Below are 18,050 nucleotides of genomic sequence, written 5' to 3'. Positions count from 1 at the left end.
TTTATATTAACAAGTCTTTTTTGTTACTTAGAATCAGAAAACTAAAACTTTTCTGTGGGGCGGCAAAAATTCATGGATAAGAAGAAAGGTTCTAGAACTTCCAAAGTCGAAAGGGGGCCTTGCCTTACCAAATTTTCAACAATATTACTGGGACTGTAATATTACTAAGATTTTGTATTGAACCAACACTTCAAGAGTTTGTGAAAAACCTATGTGGTCCCAAATAGAATTGTCATTCTCAAAATTTTTCCTTCATTCAATGATTTGCTCTCAGCTTCCTATAAATAGTAAATATGTCTCAGACAGTTTAGTGGTGACCAATACTCTTAAAATATGGGTTCATTTTAGGAAGCATTTTGGATTAATCAGACTGTCAGCTCTTGTACCTATAGTAAACAGTGTATCTTTTTTACCATCATGTTCTGATCCAGTTTTTCATGACTGGTCTTCTAGGGGTTTTAGGATTGTCAAGGACTTGTATGATAAAGATATATTTTTTTCATTTTCAGAATTGTCAGAAAAGTTTAATCTTCCTAAAACCCATCTTTGTCGCTTGTTTCAGATCAGACTTTTGTACAAAAACATTTTGTTTCTCCTCAGTTCTTCCTCAATCTTCCTTCAGATTAAAAAATGGATACCATTCTTTCTCTTAGTCCAGATAGAAGAGGGCTAATCTCTGTAATTTATGAATCAATAGAATTCTAACCCCTCTGAATCACTCAAGAATACTTGGAAACAAGAGCTGGGGTTGACTATAAGTGAAATAGAGTGGGATTATTTACTTGATTTAGTACATTCTTGTTCTATATGTGCCAGACACAGTTTGATGCAATGCAAGATTCTACACAGAGCACACTACACTAACACTAGATTAACCAAAATATACCCAGACAGAAGTAACACTTGCAGTAGGTGCAGACAATCTCCTGCAAATCACACGAGTTTTGGTCTAAAATATTTGTTACTTTTGAAAAAACCTTTAACATATCAGCCACTCCAAACCCTTTTGCAGCTCTGTTTGGAATTTCTTTTAAGCCAAATTTGCCTTCAACAATACAATGTGCTATTGCTTTTACCACACTATTGGCTAGGAGGCTTATTCTCCTTATTAAGTGGAAACATGCATCCCCTCCTTCATATGGAGATGGATAAAATAAATTATTTTATGTTTAAAGCTGGAAAAACCTTTTATAAAACATGGAACCATTTGTTGAATTATATTGATACTATTGATCTGTCACTTGAAAATGCAGAAGAGTATTACGTTTTTTTATTTTATTTATATTTGTATTTATTTATTTTTCCTTTGTACATTTATTATATCATTTAATAGCTATACTTACAGTATTATTGTTATTTGCATTTGTTTCTGTTATGTGGCTGGGATACTAGGGGTGAAGGAGATGGGGGATTGGGATGGAGAAAAGCAGAATTGTGGATAACAAATTTTTACAAATTTTGTATATGTAAAATGTCTGCACAAAACATCAATACATACATAAAAAAAAGTTCTTAAAGGGAGATAAACCCAAAAATGAAAATTGTCATAATTTACTCAACATCTTGTCATTCCAAACATGTAAGAATTTCTTTGTTCTGTGGAACATAATTTGGAAATTTTAGAAACTTTTGTCCATACAGTAGAAATCAACATTCTACAAAATCTTTTGTGTTCAACAGAAGAAAGTAACTTGGAACGACATGAGGGTGAGGAAATTATATTTATTAGGATAACTTTCCAGCAGTCTATCCTAAAAACAGTGCTTTACTGTCAAATACGTTTCTATGTGAAAAAAATGCATTAAGTTTGATGTATTTGTCGTGAATTCAGTAATATCTGTCAGTATTCGTTTCTTAAATTTGTTTCTTATTCGTTTCATTTATATAAGATCCGTCTGCTGCCTTTGACATGGTTAACCACAAGATCCTCCTGTCAACCCTGTTGGCAAAGAGAATCTCAGGAACTGCACTCCAGTAGATTGAGTCTTACCTATCAGATTGGTCCTTCAAAGTATCTGGGAGAGATGAGGTGTCCAAGTCGCAACATCTAACTACTGGGGTGCCTCAGGGCTCAGTTCTTGGACCACTTCTCTTCTCTGTCTACAGGGCATCATTAGGTTCTGTCATTCAGAAACATGCCTTTTCATACAACTGCTATGCTGATTACACTCAACTCTATCTCTCATTCCATCCTGATGATCCGCTGATAGCTGCTCGCATCTCAGCTTGTCTAACAGACATTTCTTGTTGGATGAAGGACCATCATCTTCAGCTCAACCTTGCCAAGGCAGAGCTGCTTTTTTTCTTAAAAAAAAAAAGGAAAAAACCGAACTAGCTTTCTATTCTTTTTGTATTCTGTTTTCTTTTCATTTATTATACAATTAACAAAAGCAAAAAATATCTCTACACTAGCTTGCTCTATTCTTTTTCTTTTCTATCTGTATTCTTTTTATTTATTATATGATTTAAAAGGCTCTTGCTATGCATTGCTCTTTTGTTGAATTGGATTGCTTCCAATTCAACAATGCATGAGCTCGTGGTGCCAGGGTTCAAAGTCCAAAGCGCAAGGAAAATCTGCATATCTGCAAAATCTAACATATAGATAAATTGAATACAGACCAAAGAAAACCTTTTAGATTTACCCCGCAGCTGAATTATATTTTATGTTTAACCACTAAATAGACAGCGGCACATATCAGAAGGTCTAGCCGAGGTGAGGCTGCTTCTCGGCGGATAGATGATCACTGAGCTCTCGCTGATTGCGTGGAGCTGACCGTCTCTGAGATCGGCAAAACACATTTTTAAATAGGCGCTGTCTTTATAAAGATTTGAGTTTTAAACAACTACATTCTCACCTGAAATACTTTTAAAATTACATTTCATGACACAATAACAGTAATATTTTGAAAATGTTGATCCGAATAAATGGTGGTTGAACTCAACCAATGTTGCGTGAACTCAACCAATCAGCATGTTTAGCGCCCAAGTCCGGCCCCCGAAAGTTCTGGAAATTTGAAAAAGTTCCACCTCGCCAGCAGGGACTTTCTGAGGGACATTTTTTTTACCCAGAACTTTATTTAGCTCCTGGTTCCTGCGGTGGAAACACACCGAGTACCAGGCCAAAGTCCCTAGTTCTTGGGTAAAGTTCCTGCGGTCGAAACGCTGCATTATATGTTAGTATATAGGCTACACCTTTCACACTGCACGTCGGTCCCGGAAAATTGCAACATTGCCGAGTTCAGTCCTGGAACGAGTGAGTGTGAACAAAAGCCAGAACCAATGCCGTAAAGGGTGTGTCATAGTGATGACACACATTATTGTGCAACCTCTTTTACCGGGTGTTTTGAAGGCAGATCAATGTTCGCAAAGAATATTTATGTGCCAACTGTAATGAAGCAAAGATCAGTTAGCACCTCACTGGCAGTGTGAATGAACCAAAATCTAACGATCTGGGAACAATTGCCGGCACACATTATTCGTGTATTATCCGGAATCTCAGTGTGTAAGGCCCCCTAGTGTTCTAAGAATCTTTAGTAATTTTGCAAACCGTATTTTGTAATTTTTTATCGTAGGAAATCGCCACTTTTTATTTTGTCACCATACTTGCTCGTGTAACTACACATGTAACAGTCTTTAAAAAACATGGACGTTTTTGGTATGTTCTAAATTCATCCCTGTTTGGATCCTAAGGAATTAATGGTGCTAAGCTAAACGCTAGCATAGTAGCGCCATGCACTACAGCAATTGAGTGCACACACTGAGACAGGAGATGTATGTATCAACTAATCTAAGTTGAGGGAAAAACGCAGTGAAATATGGAAATTCTTTAATAAAGAATATCACTTTGGGTTTGAGACTTTAGTCTTTGCCTCTTCAGGAATCTTCTCTATTCATGAACAGTTTGCAACACTCCGAAGAAAAAGGAAAACTTGAAATCGCATCATATGACATCTCTTCTAAGACATCACATCTTTAAAGAAGTCGACACCACAACTATAAGGGTATAGGCACAGAGAAACAATATAGTTGGAATCACTTTCAAAAAGATTTTTTCCATCTGATGAACAATACAAACACTAACATTCAAGCAGAATCCATCCTGTTATCATGAGCCGGAGAATTGAAAGCAGACGAGTTTCTGCTTAAAATAAACATTTACATTTATTCATTTAGCTGACACTTTTATCCAAAGTGACTTAAAAATTGCTATTTATGTCAGAGGTCGCACGCCTCTGGAGCAACTAGGGGTTAAGTGTCTTACTCAGGGACACATTGGTGTCTCACAGTGGATTCGAACCCGGGTCTCTCGCATCAAAGGCATGTGTCTTATCCACTGTGCTAACACCACCCATAAACAGGGCTTAACTCTTTATAAAAATAAAAAAAGGCCTACCTGAGAAAAGGTAGCTCACCAGTGTGCGATGTTTTGGATTCTCTGAACAGATGGTGTGCTAGACACCCCAAACTGCAGAAAGCCAGATATGGTTATTGTGTATTAATGTCAAGCCCACTATACTGTAATATTGTAGTGAAATTGATATAGTGAAATCCCTATTACATATGTTGACATTTATTTATTTGTTCCCTCTCAGGTCCCTATGCATACACTGCCTCCCTCTGGCAGATGAGTAACCAGCGGGGCACAGTCACACGGCCAGATAGTCCCCTGCGAGCGCGGCGCGTCCTCCGGCTCGCAGCATGCCCGTCACCAGCCGGGCAGGGAGCCTGAAGGACCCTGAGATTTCAGAACTGTTCTTTAAGGAGGACCCCGAGAAGCTCTTCACAGACCTTCGTGAGATCGGTCATGGCAGTTTTGGTGCAGTGTATTTTGTATGTATCAAATGTTGCAGTGAATAGGACTCATCATTTTGCAAAAGAACATAATGAGAGGTTTGGGAGACTAAATTCTGAAATCTGATGTGAATCTTGTTTAGGCACGGGATGTGCGGACCGCAGAGGTGGTGGCCATTAAAAAGATGTCCTATAGTGGGAAACAGACTAATGAGGTCAGTTTTCCTACATTCCACAGTCATTACATAGTCATGCAACAGTTTGGTTGTGGATTAAGCTTTTACTTCTAAAGGATGGGCAGAGTGATTGCATTATATCTCTTGTCCAATGGACTTGACTTTTCCACATTCACAACTGTGGCTTGGCTCTTAAATAATGACTTGGCACAGTAAAATTGAGCAAAATAAAGACAATTGCTGAAGTCACCTTAAGTCTTGTGTAACCCCACAGATTGAAGTGAGGCACCACAGCCATTCATACTTTAGCTGGTGGCAGCGTTTCCTTTGTAATTTCAGATTAGCAGTAATCGGATTACACGTAATCTCTTTCAAAGAATCCTTCAGAAGCTTTTAGGACTGACTTTCCTTTTCAGGACCTGTACTAGTAAGTCAGTATGTCCTGTCTGCTCACGTCAGCAGTGGATGCAGTGATCTGGTGGAAAATTGGAAATTCATTGTAGTCTTTTCTGGCTCATTTGAAAGAAGGCTGTATGATTTAATGCTGTTTTGTCTTTACTTAGAAATGGCAGGATATCATTAAGGAAGTCAAGTTCCTCCAGAGAATACAACACCCAAACAGCATAGAGTATAAAGGATGCTACCTGCGGGAACACACGGCTTGGGTAAGATCTCTCTCTTTCTTTTCTAAATTCTTTATTCTTGCTTTCACTCTTTGGTATAACATGGCAATGAGTATATAAACTAACTATTTCATTTCTGTGAAAACAAGCTATATGAAACAAATCCTAGTGTAAGAATAATTTTTTTAAATAATTTTAACGTTCCCATACTGTTAAAACATAAATTTCCTGGATTTTTTCATGATAACTGATGATGATAATTCATGTCCGTCCACAGTAAAGTGCACACAGCCTGTATAAAGTAGCTGTGACTTTTCACTAAGCGTTGAGACTTTTGTAAAAAGCTGTCATCAGAACAACGAGCACCGCCCAACGTCCCACTCTACTTTTGTCAAACCCCCAAACAACATCACGTCCATGCCATTGCTGAGCACTGAGCAACAACAACACTTAAACATGTCGAAAAGATTAACCTAAACCACGAAACCAGATCGGCAGACCTGTAAGGTTATACTCTCAAAGGATGGACAATCTGACAGGATTGTTACTATGAGGTGGATCACATCTAACATGTATAGATAAATTGTTAATTTTTTTAGTACACATGCACACAGACATTTTTCGTTAGAAATATATGGCAAGAAAGCTGTAGACTTGTCCATAACAACAAAAAACATAACTTTATTGAATCTTTTATAATTTGTGTGCAATGAAGACGAGCATTTTTGATGATCGTTTCTTACCAGTCCACTTGTTTTATCGCTTTTAACCACAGCTGTCTTTGTTTTTTTGACTGGCTGTGGCAGCAGATATGCGATCAAATTACAAATTTGAGGTTGTATTACGTTGATTCTGGCACCTAACATCAAATCAAGATGATATTTTAAGCTCCTTACGTAGCCGAATCTGCGCTGGTTTGAATGGGCCGCCTCCAGTTTCCCCTTTGTTTTGCTGCCTAACAGCTAGCGCTGTGGTCGGTTGACCCTAGTGGTTGGTTTGGTCGTGCGTCACTTAGAAAAAAACAGGCCAGTCAGAAGAGATTAATTAGACAGGCCAAAATCAACCTGTTCTTAGCAGACCTCTTGAGAAAGGAGCTGTAAAAATATCATGAGATGTTTTTTGGTACTTACACCACAAATATATATTCTTAAGGATGTCAAAACCTAAAAGAAAACTCTGTAAAGTTGTACAATATCTGACCTTTTAAATCTTGGTATGACCAAGTTGTTTTTACAAGGTGTCTTTTAGGTCATACAAGATTTGCACATGGATATTTATTAAAAGGTGAAGAATCACCATCATTTCTTACTTGTCAAACTAAAATGACTATAAAGCATATTTTATTGGATTGTAATTGTATACTTTGTAAAAATTATTTAGAGATCGCCATGAAAATAGCCTTGATTCTTGCATGGCATTAAAAGGTAAATAAATAAATAATTTCTGTAATCTCTTTTCATCTCTTTAGCTTGTCATGGAGTACTGTTTGGGCTCTGCCTCTGACCTTCTTGAAGGTAAGACACTAAACATTTACTTTCATTTGGAAGCATTATAAATATTTTATCCAAAATATGGGTTTTACTTATTGCAAATATTTATGCGTTTTATTTTTAAAACAGTAGAATATGCCACTAGCAACACCAAGTTATGGGTTTGACTCCTAGGGAATGCATGAACTGAAAAAATTTGTTTTCTGAATACAGTGTGCGCATCACTTTAGATGAACGTTTCCGTCAAATGCATTATTTTCACTAATTGATTATCAGTTTGAAGAACATTCATCTTTGTAATTTTTGCTTAGTTCACAAGAAGCCCCTTCAGGAAATTGAGATTGCAGCAATTACCCATGGTGCTTTGCAGGGCCTTGCATACCTCCATTCTCATAACATGATTCACAGGTTTGTGGGTTTTTTGATGATTTTACATAGTGAGCACTTGCTCATTAAGCTCATTAAGTTAGGAATCAAGAACAAGTTCCACTAGAACCAAATGATTTTATGACACTGGTTCTGCTAACTGTTTTTGCAAAAATTAAATGAATTAAATGCAGGAGACAACAAACATACAGGCCTCTTTATTCCAATTCACCAACATAGAGCTCGTAACATCCAATTCATTTGAATGAATTCTAAAAGACTTCTAGTTACAAAGTCACACAGATATTGAACAATTATTAAGACACTGCCTTTGGACTCGAGGAAAACTACCTCTAATTTTGACTGTTGTGTATGTCATGTTCTTCACTCAGGGATATCAAAGCTGGGAACATCCTGCTGACCGAGCCTGGACAAGTCAAACTGGCAGATTTCGGTTCTGCCTCCATTGCCTCTCCAGCCAACTCTTTTGTGGGGACACCATATTGGTAAGCACACTGGTTATATCCGAGTAATAATGATTCCATTCACATAGACTGGTTACTAACATGGCCACGTCCTTTAAGGATGGCCCCTGAAGTAATTTTAGCCATGGACGAGGGACAGTATGATGGAAAGGTTGACATCTGGTCTCTTGGGATCACCTGCATAGAACTAGGTGACAGAAGTTCTGCTCATTTTAAAATGAATTGTGCATCTTTCACTTTCAAGTCAGTCTTACTTTTGCTTCTCCCTTTTGCTGTAGCGGAAAGGAAACCTCCTCTGTTTAACATGAATGCGATGAGTGCCTTATACCACATAGCACAGAATGAGAGCCCTATGCTGCAGTCAAGTGAATGGTGAGTCCACTAGTATATACACAAAAATAGCAGTTTGCATTATGGCTTGATAGTAAATAAAAAATTGGGGTGATTATTTCTTATATGTATTTTCTTTGCCTGTTTTTCATTTGGATAGCAAGTATACAAGAATTAAGAAAACTGTTTTAATCAAGTTTCTGATTCAAAGGGGTAGTTTACCCAAAATTGAAAATTCTGTCATTAATTACTCATCCTCATGTCGTTCCAAACCTGTAAGACCTGTTAGAGATTTTTTATTAAACCCGAGAGCTCTCAGACCCAGTAGCGCCATGCACAACTGTTGTTTACATAAACCAGAAGCCAGCGAATGTGATGTGATACTCTCTCTATAATGGCGGCTTGCGCTGCAGACAGGATGAAGAATTGTTAAATATAGTTTTTTTAATGTAATTTTTTTTATTTGTGCATGAACACTATTCTCGTAGATTCATAAAATTACGGTTGAACCTCTGATGTCACATGGACTATTTTACCGATGTCCTACATTTCTGGAACTGGGAACATTGCAGTTATGTTGCTGTCTAGAGAGTCTCTGAGCTCTCGGATTTAATCAGAAATATCTTAATTTGTGTTCTGAAGATTTACAAAGGTCTTATGGGCTTGGAACAACAGGAGGGTGAGTATTCACTCATTTCATTCCAAACCCACAAGACCTTCGTTCCTCTTCAGAACACAAATTAACATGATGGATTTTGATGAAATCTGAGAGCTTTCTGACCCTGCATAGACAGCAATGGAACTACCACGTTTAAGGCACAGAAAGGTAGTAAGGAAATCATTAAAATAGTCCATGTGACATCAGTGGTTCAAACTTAATTTTATGAAGCTACTAGAATACTTTTTGTGTGCAAAGATAACCAAAAGAAGGACTATATTCAACAATTTCTTCTCTTCCATGACACGCATTTACGACAGTACCATGACATGGAATTTATTAATTTGTTTATTTTTTTTTTGATTAATTAAAAAGTAATGGAGATTGGTAGGAAGCTATATTTTCTTCAAACTTATAAGTGTTGCTTATAGAACAGATTGTGTGCATCTAGACATTTTAATTTAGAGAACATATTAACGTATTACAGTCCTTTAATTTATTGCTTAAATTTGCTTTACTTGATCTTAAAAAGGTCTTATAAAATCCTTATTTTTAAAACTATTATTTTAGAAGAAATGCATGAAGATGTATATTATTGACAATTTCTCCATTAATGAGCAGGCATTAGTTGATTTACATGCTGTATCATTTCTTTCCTCAGGACGGATTATTTTAGAAATTTTGTTGACTCTTGCCTTCAGAAAATTCCCCAAGACAGACCACACTCTGAGGATCTGTTGCAGGTGTTTTCTTTGCACTGATTTATCAGCACATTTAAATAACCTTTTTGTTTGTTAGTCAAAATAATAATCCACCTGAATATTTACAACAGCCGTATATTCTGCACTCTTTACTTAAACTATAGCATGCCTTCGTCCTGCGAAAGAGACCAGAATCAGTTCTGGTAGACTTAATTTTGCGGACAAAAGATGCGGTCCGAGAGCTGGACAACCTGCAGTACCGCAAAATGAAGAAGATTCTCTTTCAGGAGGCGCACAATGGGCCGACCACTGAGACCCAGGAGGGAGATGAGGTCAGATCTCAAGTCTTACCTAGTTCTTGTTTTAATATTGGCTAATATATAAAGTGGGAGTCAAAATCAGTGGATTCAAAATGTCCAATTTAAAATTGTTCTTGGATCCTTATGAAGCACAATATTCTCAAATCTTGGTGGATGATATGACCATCAGGTTTTCACAAACTTCTGAAGTTTATGCAGCTCGAGTGCTGCTGTCAAACAAAAAACAAATGATGTGAAATCTATGTGCGTATTCCCACAAATCAATTTAAGTCATTTTTGATATTTATTGTTATGATGATTTTATAACTTGTAATTAATGTCTTTTCACTCTCAGAAAAAAAGGTACAAAAGTGCTCACTGGGGCGGAACCTTTTCGAAAGGCACACTTTCGTACCTCTTAATAGAGCTGTAATCGGGCCTAAAAAGTTAGGACCCGAGCCCAACAAATTTCGGCCTGAGCCCGACAAATTTTGATTGACAGCTTTTTAAAAGCCCGAACCCGTTTACAGCCCGACATTATTCAAATGTGTGCAAGCACACAGCTTTTTTTCCTTGTGTCAAGAATGAGTCATTTATACATTGTTTAACATAATTTATTCATAACTAACATAGACTAGACCACTTGGAAGTTGGAATAAAGAAATAAAATAAGTCCTCTGTAGCCTAACATTATAACATCTCACTCTAAATAGACAAAGGCTCATTTAGCCTATAAATAGACCAACACACCAATAAAAACGATTAAAAAAACCAACAAATTAAATTAAGATAAATTTTAAATTAAGATGGGTATTTGGCAATAACGAAATTAAGATAAAGGCTCCGACGGATTTGCTTCGCCAGCAGCTGACATTTAATAAAAGAATAATGCCAACATGACTATATACTCTGTCCACATTATGCATTTAAGACTCAATTAATATTTAGTTATCATTTGAAAAACCTTTGCTCACAGAGATTAGGCTAAGCCTACATGTTTTTGTGGAGGAAAATGATTGAATCCACTGTAGATGGCTTCACGCCGTTCCTGCGCTCACTGATGGTGCGTCATTATTCTCATTATAAACATGGTCAAAACTTTTCCAAACCTCAGACTTTGCTTTAGTTTTTGGTGCAACCAAAACGTAATCGCCATAGGCAAGCCTCCATTACACCTACTCGGCATCCATTTTCGCATCTTTCTCATGCTAATCGAAACACATCACATGACCGCTTGTTTACCTTGCAAACCGGAGTGTGAGCCCGAGCCCGGCTCGAGCCCTCGTAAGATGATATAAATTAAGCCCGAACCCGTCCCATCGGGTCCAGTCGGGTTTGGGCAAAAATCTTAGGTACTAATATGTTCACTTAAGGTACTAACATGTACCTTTAGGGTTCCAATATGGACTCTTTACAAACCTTTCTTTTCTGAGAGTGTTAGATCCCGCTTCATTTCGCTATGATTATCTTTGGTCTCTGAACTGCTGTTTTTGTGTATGTCTGTTTAGGAGCCAGAGCACGGTCCTGGTCGCACGGGCACAGTGAGCAGTGTGGGCAGCAATCAGTCCATTCCCAGCATGTCGATCAGCGCAAGCTCTCAGAGCAGCTCAGTGAACAGCATTCCTGATGCAGCTGATGACAAGAGTGACCTTGACCTAGAGAAAGACCATACTGTTATGTCTAATAGTTCGGTCATTCACCTGAAGCCTGTACGTTTACACACCTCTTGATAAAACATCTCCGAAATCTTCTGCCAAAAATCTGAGATTATTTACAGTATAGTAAGTAACTGTGAACATTGAACTTCATGATACCTAATATATATCCTGCTTTTGTGTCCATCAGGAAGAAGAGGAGGTTTATCCTGAGGATCCTGAAACACGTCCTCGTCCCTCAGAAGCCCAGGCAGCACCCGCACAGCCCCCACAGCGCAAACACCACCGCAACCGCGAGCACTTTGCCACCATACGCACAGCATCTCTGGTGAGCCTGTCACAGTGGACCTGTAGTGAAGTGTTTTTCAACCCTACAGACGTGTCAAAACTACATAACTTATTTGTAATCCATGAACCATGGCATTGGTTGCTTTCAGTGTAGACACGGTGTAAACTGAATGGCACCACAATATTTTTTTGTTCATTCTAAGTAATGTTCAAAATTCACTAGACGTCTCTTGATTATTTTTATTTCCTCTTCTTTACTTTCCGTCCATTTCCTTGTGTTCCTCCTCCTCTTTCTTTCAGGTGACACGCCAGATGCAGGAACATGAGCAGGATTCTGAGCTGAGGGAGCAGATGTCCGGTTACAAGCGCATGAGGCGGCAGCACCAGAAGCACCTTATGGCACTGGAGAACAAACTGAAAGCGGAGATGGATGAACACAGGCTGAGACTGGACAAAGAGCTGGAGGCCCAGAGGAATAGCTTTGCCGCTGAGATGGAGAAACTTGTGAAGAAAAACCAAGCATCCATAGAAAAAGATGTAAGTGTGCACAAGACATGTCACACAATCTGTTTAGACCCCAAGCACAATCAGTAATCATTTGTTAGGCAGGACAAAGATGCATTAAGTAATGTTGCTTATGAATTGGGTATTTCCCTCTTCCTTTATGCCATGGCCCTCAATTCCAGTGAAGACAAATCTTGATGTTACGTCATAAAATGACATTGTAAGGAATGATGTGCTTTCTACTTTGTCTGCTTCATCATGACAAAAGCACTGTGCACAAAGCTATTTTTTTATATTTTTTTTAATTTATTTTTTTTATTGTCTTTTTATGAAGGCCAAGACATTTGCCAATGATGAGAAGAAATTCCAACAGCACATTCAAGCGCAGCAAAAGAAAGAGCTTAGTAGCTTCCTGGAGTCACAGAAACGAGAGTACAAGCTAAGAAAGGAACAACTGAAAGAGGTAAACACATATGCAAGCATTACTTTTTACTCATATACGAATATGCCAATTGTATTTTTCATCTTGGTTTAATTCCTCCTAAACTGACCTATGAGATCTGTGAGATAATTTTTGCCTGAACAGTGTAATTTATGATGGCAAAAATTTTTACAAAAATGTCATGTATCTCTATTGTTCAGGCAGTTTACAGTTACACAGTTATACAAATGGACCGTATACATTCCAGAGGAGGAGAGAAAACCTTGTTAATAGGTTGATTCAAAACGTTTAAAGCAAAACAGTAAAAATGTACTTTAGTAAAAACCATCTCGTTAAAAACAGTGATGTTGAGGTTTTTTGCTTAATGAATTTAAAAGAATGTTTATTAATTTAAAGCCTCCACGCAGCCACAAATGTAATTTGGCTTTGATAATCAAAATTACATATTTAGACATTTTTCCCATGAAAAAAACAAATTCTGCATTATTCAAATTCTGAACGGATTATAGCCTTGAACCAGTACTCCCCTTACGATCACTAAAAAGTTTATCGCTCATCTTAGTTTATCACAATCTAACAAAGTTTGTTTAAAATCAGTAATGCTTTCTTCAGTGTACAGTAAAATGCTTTTTTATGTTGTGCTTAATCTTTCTTATAATGAGAGGATTCCAAAACGTGTAGTACTCAGTACTGAAACAAAAACTTAAATGTTTTGCATGGTAAATGGATTCTGACTGACTTAAACACCTCTGATTGGCCACTGCGTTTAAGAACTCAACAGATAATGTCTGTGATTGGCTAAATTCCTCAGCACTCCAAAAACACATTGTAAATAGAAGCTTTCGTCCAGGGGCTTGTAAAATGATGGGTGCTGAAAAAAGTTACATTTTCAGTTTACAAAACCTAACCAATCCAATCCGACTCCCACTTAACTCGCGCTAATGGCAATCCACTTCACCATCTGCTATTTAATTTCACCAAATCAGTTTGAGTGAATGCAAAGAAAGTGATTATTGATCATAAGCACAACATCCAGCTAGGCAAGAAAACATGCAATCTACTTGAGGGAAGACATCTTTAAGTTAATGTTGTTAAATAGAGAAACAAAATTACACATTTTTAAAATTGTAACTTCTAGCATATTCCTAAAACTGGACCACATTAATATTGAAGAACTAATTCAAGCATCAAAATCAGCCCATGCACTCCAAGTTCTGTTCAATTGAAAAATATTCATTTTCATGAATTCATAAGCTACATGGTTGCAATAAAATTTGTGTTTCATAGATGTTCAGTTGTTATACTTTCAAATGTTATCCCATATTGTCCTTTCACAGTATATTCACATCCTAAATTACTACACCACTTGTGCAGTCACAATTCTATAGTGTTAAAATGTGCTCAGGCCAATGCTTTGTGTATAACATGCATGACATTTTTTGTATGACATTAAGGCCCAATCCCAATTCTACCCCTTAGCCCTTCCCGTTTCCCCTACCCCTCCGTTTCGCGCGTTCATGTGAAGGGGTAGGGGTGGGGGTGTTCTCTTTAGGTTGGAGGGGTAAGGGGAAGGGCCAGATAGCCCTTCAAACAGATTTTTCAGGACCACACTTCAAATGAAGGGTTATGAATTATCTCGGCAACATGGCTGCTACAGAGAACAAAAAGATACATAAATGTAAGCTTTTTTGGCATAAATAAAGATTTTAACGAAAAGTTATCATTTGTTTTATGTTACATCCAATTGTGAGTTCATATTAACGGTCATGTTACTCAAAGAAATTTTTGCAAAAAATAGCTAATATTTGCTAATGTCATATCATTACAGACTACATGGTAGTGCCAAAGCATATGTCTGATTAGGGCGATAACTGCCGTAGACTAATCCCCCCCAATAATTAGAAATCGCTAAACCATTTTCTCAAATATTTCCTATTCGAGAGAGAAAGAGAGAGAGAGAGAGAGAGAGAGAAAGGGAAATGGAAATTGCGTGTATTCGCGTCTGTGTGTTTATCTTTTTAGAGTGAGTTTACTTAAAAACAGCGATTGTATCCTCTCGTTGCTGGAAAATATAAAAGTCACAGGGCAGTGTTGGCAAGTTTATTTTCTCCTGGATGTTTTAGCTGCGCGATTTCTGATATGTGTGTGTCAGTAAGCAGCACATTAATACAAAACAATAATTAAAGGCTCTAATCCACACCAGTATATGTGTGTTTTGTAAGAGCTAGATGACAAATGATGAACGTGTGATGGCATAGTAGTGGTGTCCAATCCTTAGTGTCAATGGGTAGGGGAGAAAATATTCCCCCTCTGTTTCAAGGGACAAGGGGAAGGGGGAGGGGTAGGGGAATGGGAAGGGGTATAAAATAGAATTGGGATTGGGCCTAAACTTTATTTTTAGAATATTTGAACATAGGTTAAGCAAAGCACATGTGATTCTTACTGAGAACCTTTTATACACAAAACTGACTGTAGCAACGAAAATGACAGTCACTGTAAAAAAAATAAATACATAAAATAAAAAAAACGTCAGCTGTGGTTGCCGAAATTTTACCGTAAAATATATGGTAGCAAGAGTTTAGGTTTTATGGTTTTAGCTTAAATTTACAGTTAAATAATGCTAATAATAAATAATATAATGTTAATATGCCAACCTATAAGTACTGAAATCTTTTTTGTACCTTTGTAATACACTGATAACCACCAAATACAGGTGATGATGGGAAAGTCACATGATGAACCAAAGCCCATCAGTTTTTAAATACTAAGAAATATAGAAGTGCACAGTTTCATTCACACAAACACTAAACAATATCATGGTAACACACATGAAACTGAAATAATTTAATAAACATTCATTTAACAACATTAGGCGTAACACACAACCCTAATAAACAAAACTGAAAAATTCTGGGAATGTACTGGACATGGACATGTACTGTCCGATACAGTTTTTCGCCTTATACACAAGGGGAATTTACAGTTAACCATTTAACAGGTTTTTACTGTAGAATTTTTACAGTTTTTTTACTGTTAAATTCACGGTCATTTTTTACAGCATGGAAGAAAAAAAAAATATTTTGAGCGTCCCTTTTTTTTTTGTCCCCTATTTTTATATAAAGAATCACAGATTCTTTCATTTTCTGAAGTTGGCAACCCTAATATCAGTTAATCAGATCATTTCAGAATACAGTATAGTATGTTCCGAAAATCTGTCATAAGGCCAAAAATAAATGCAATTGTGATAGTTAGGAAAAATGTCTGTATTTCCCTTTACAACCTATTGATGTTTCCCATGCTGTGTGTAGGAACTAAATGAGAACCAGTCCACCCCAAAGAAGGAGAAGCAGGAGAGGCTTTCGAAGCAGAAGGAGAACTTTCAGCACTACCAGGCAGAGGAGGAGGCCAACCTGCTCCGTCGACAGCGGCAGTACCTGGAGCTGGAATGTCGTCGCTTTAAACGGCGAATCCTCATTGCAAAACACAATGTAGAGCAAGACCTTGTACGCGAGGTAACTTCACTTTTCCTCTAAGACATAACTAATGACTAGGGTTGTAATGGTATGCAAACATGAAGGGTTGGGTTTGTTTGGGGGTTACTAGATTTAAAAAAATTGCTTTTTTTAATTTATTTTTATCAAACAGTGGTTTACAGAACAAATTGCTCCTCCTTTAAATATAATTGCAATAACATTTTCCTAGGGATAATAATACCACAGCTAATGCTCTAAACTATAGGGAGCCCTTTTACTATAAGGCTACAATTAACAACTGAGCCGAAACTTAAATTCATGAATATTTTTTTTGTAAAAATCAACATTCAACTTAAAAAAAAAATTACGCAAACGTAAATTACACATAATGCAGTTTTTAAATTAACTTAAAATTTTTGTTGAAATATATTAATTTACACGGTGGCTGTCATAACAGATTTATTTAAACACACATTAAATAAATCACTAACAGTAAATTAAACTGTAATGAGTATATAGTTTAATATTTAGCAAAATGCTCTTCTCGAGACTTGATTCCTCTAGTGAACTAACAAGCTGTGGACACTGATGACTTGCCCGAGGTAAAGAAATGCTACATAACCTTTTGTTTACAAGCTGTTTTGTTGACATCTTTCCGTGGTTAAAACACTGATTGAGCGATAACATGAGGCATGAGATGTTCATTCATGTTTATTTTTATTTTCAAAGAAAACAAATCTAAAGAAAAAGGTTTTCTTGATCTAGGAGCTAAATAAGCGGCAAACGCAGAAAGATCTGGAACATGCCATGCTGCTCCGCCATCACGAGTCCATGCAAGAGCTGGAAGTGAGACAGCTGGGCACCATCCAGAAGATGCGTACTGAGCTGATCCGCTTGCAGCATCAGACTGAACTCACCAACCAGCTAGAGTACAACAAACGCAGAGAGCGAGAGCTACGCCGCAAACACGTAATGGAGGTCCGGCAACAGCCCAAGAGCCTTAAAGTATGTAGCCTATGCTTGATTTTGTAACTACACAACTAGTATGTACTAGCTAGTGTATGAGTCAGTAAGACTTTTCTCCTCTTTAGTCTAAAGAGCTGCAGATCAAGAAACAGTTCCAGGACACGTGTAAAATCCAGACACGGCAGTATAAGGCCCTGCGCAACCACCTCCTGGAGACCACACCAAAGTCTGACCACAAGGCTGTGCTGAAGAGACTAAAGGAGGAACAGACCCGGAAATTAGCCATCCTTGCTGAGCAGTACGACCATTCCATCAATGACATGCTCTCCACACAAGCTGTGAGTGACCTGCCATGTTCGGAGTAGTAGGCATATGTATACGTCTTCCTATAAGCCATCAAAGAGTTTAGAACCAAGGTTCAGAAGGAGTTGAAACAGTTACTTTAACAATATTCAGTTGTAGGATAAGTAATGCAAGAGGTGGAAAAATTGTTCTCCTAATTTAAATGGCATTCACTTTCTTGTGTTTTTTACACCATAATTTTTAAGATAACTATGACTCCCGTCTTGCCCTTCAGCTGCGATTGGATGAGGCACAGGAGGCCGCATGTCAGGTGCTAAAGATGCAGCTGCAGCAGGAGCTGGAGTTGCTAAATGCTTATCAGAGCAAGATCAAGATGCAGACGGATGCACAGCACGATCGTGAGAGGAAAGAGCTGGAGCAGAGGGTTTCGCTGAGGAGGGCTCTTCTTGAGCAGAAGGTATGTTATCTGATACAAACCACTACTAGAAACTACAGGACGC

At 37.6% G+C, this 18,050-nt stretch overlaps 1 protein-coding gene across 1 annotated transcript in view; it reads left to right on the top strand.

The window, feature by feature from the left end:
• Positions 1 to 18,050, top strand: part of taok1b (TAO kinase 1b) — a 28,336-nt gene that overhangs the window by 6,411 nt on the left and 3,875 nt on the right. The window contains exons 3-20 of the mRNA XM_052588804.1: positions 4,593 to 4,830; positions 4,935 to 5,006; positions 5,531 to 5,632; positions 7,059 to 7,104; positions 7,392 to 7,488; positions 7,839 to 7,952; positions 8,031 to 8,122; positions 8,210 to 8,303; positions 9,581 to 9,662; positions 9,785 to 9,952; positions 11,428 to 11,628; positions 11,765 to 11,902; positions 12,163 to 12,399; positions 12,701 to 12,829; positions 16,117 to 16,320; positions 17,047 to 17,286; positions 17,373 to 17,585; positions 17,825 to 18,007. Coding sequence (XP_052444764.1) covers positions 4,699 to 4,830; positions 4,935 to 5,006; positions 5,531 to 5,632; positions 7,059 to 7,104; positions 7,392 to 7,488; positions 7,839 to 7,952; positions 8,031 to 8,122; positions 8,210 to 8,303; positions 9,581 to 9,662; positions 9,785 to 9,952; positions 11,428 to 11,628; positions 11,765 to 11,902; positions 12,163 to 12,399; positions 12,701 to 12,829; positions 16,117 to 16,320; positions 17,047 to 17,286; positions 17,373 to 17,585; positions 17,825 to 18,007 — 2,544 coding nt within the window. The 5' untranslated portion in view covers positions 4,593 to 4,698. The remainder of the gene's footprint in view (positions 1 to 4,592; positions 4,831 to 4,934; positions 5,007 to 5,530; positions 5,633 to 7,058; positions 7,105 to 7,391; positions 7,489 to 7,838; positions 7,953 to 8,030; positions 8,123 to 8,209; positions 8,304 to 9,580; positions 9,663 to 9,784; positions 9,953 to 11,427; positions 11,629 to 11,764; positions 11,903 to 12,162; positions 12,400 to 12,700; positions 12,830 to 16,116; positions 16,321 to 17,046; positions 17,287 to 17,372; positions 17,586 to 17,824; positions 18,008 to 18,050) is intronic.

The sequence above is a fragment of the Carassius gibelio genome, chromosome B21, assembly GCF_023724105.1.
Source record: "Carassius gibelio isolate Cgi1373 ecotype wild population from Czech Republic chromosome B21, carGib1.2-hapl.c, whole genome shotgun sequence".
Taxonomy (NCBI): Eukaryota; Metazoa; Chordata; class Actinopteri; order Cypriniformes; family Cyprinidae; genus Carassius; species Carassius gibelio.
The sequence above is the reverse complement of the archived record's forward strand: the minus strand, read 5'-3'. Positions and strand labels throughout refer to the sequence as shown.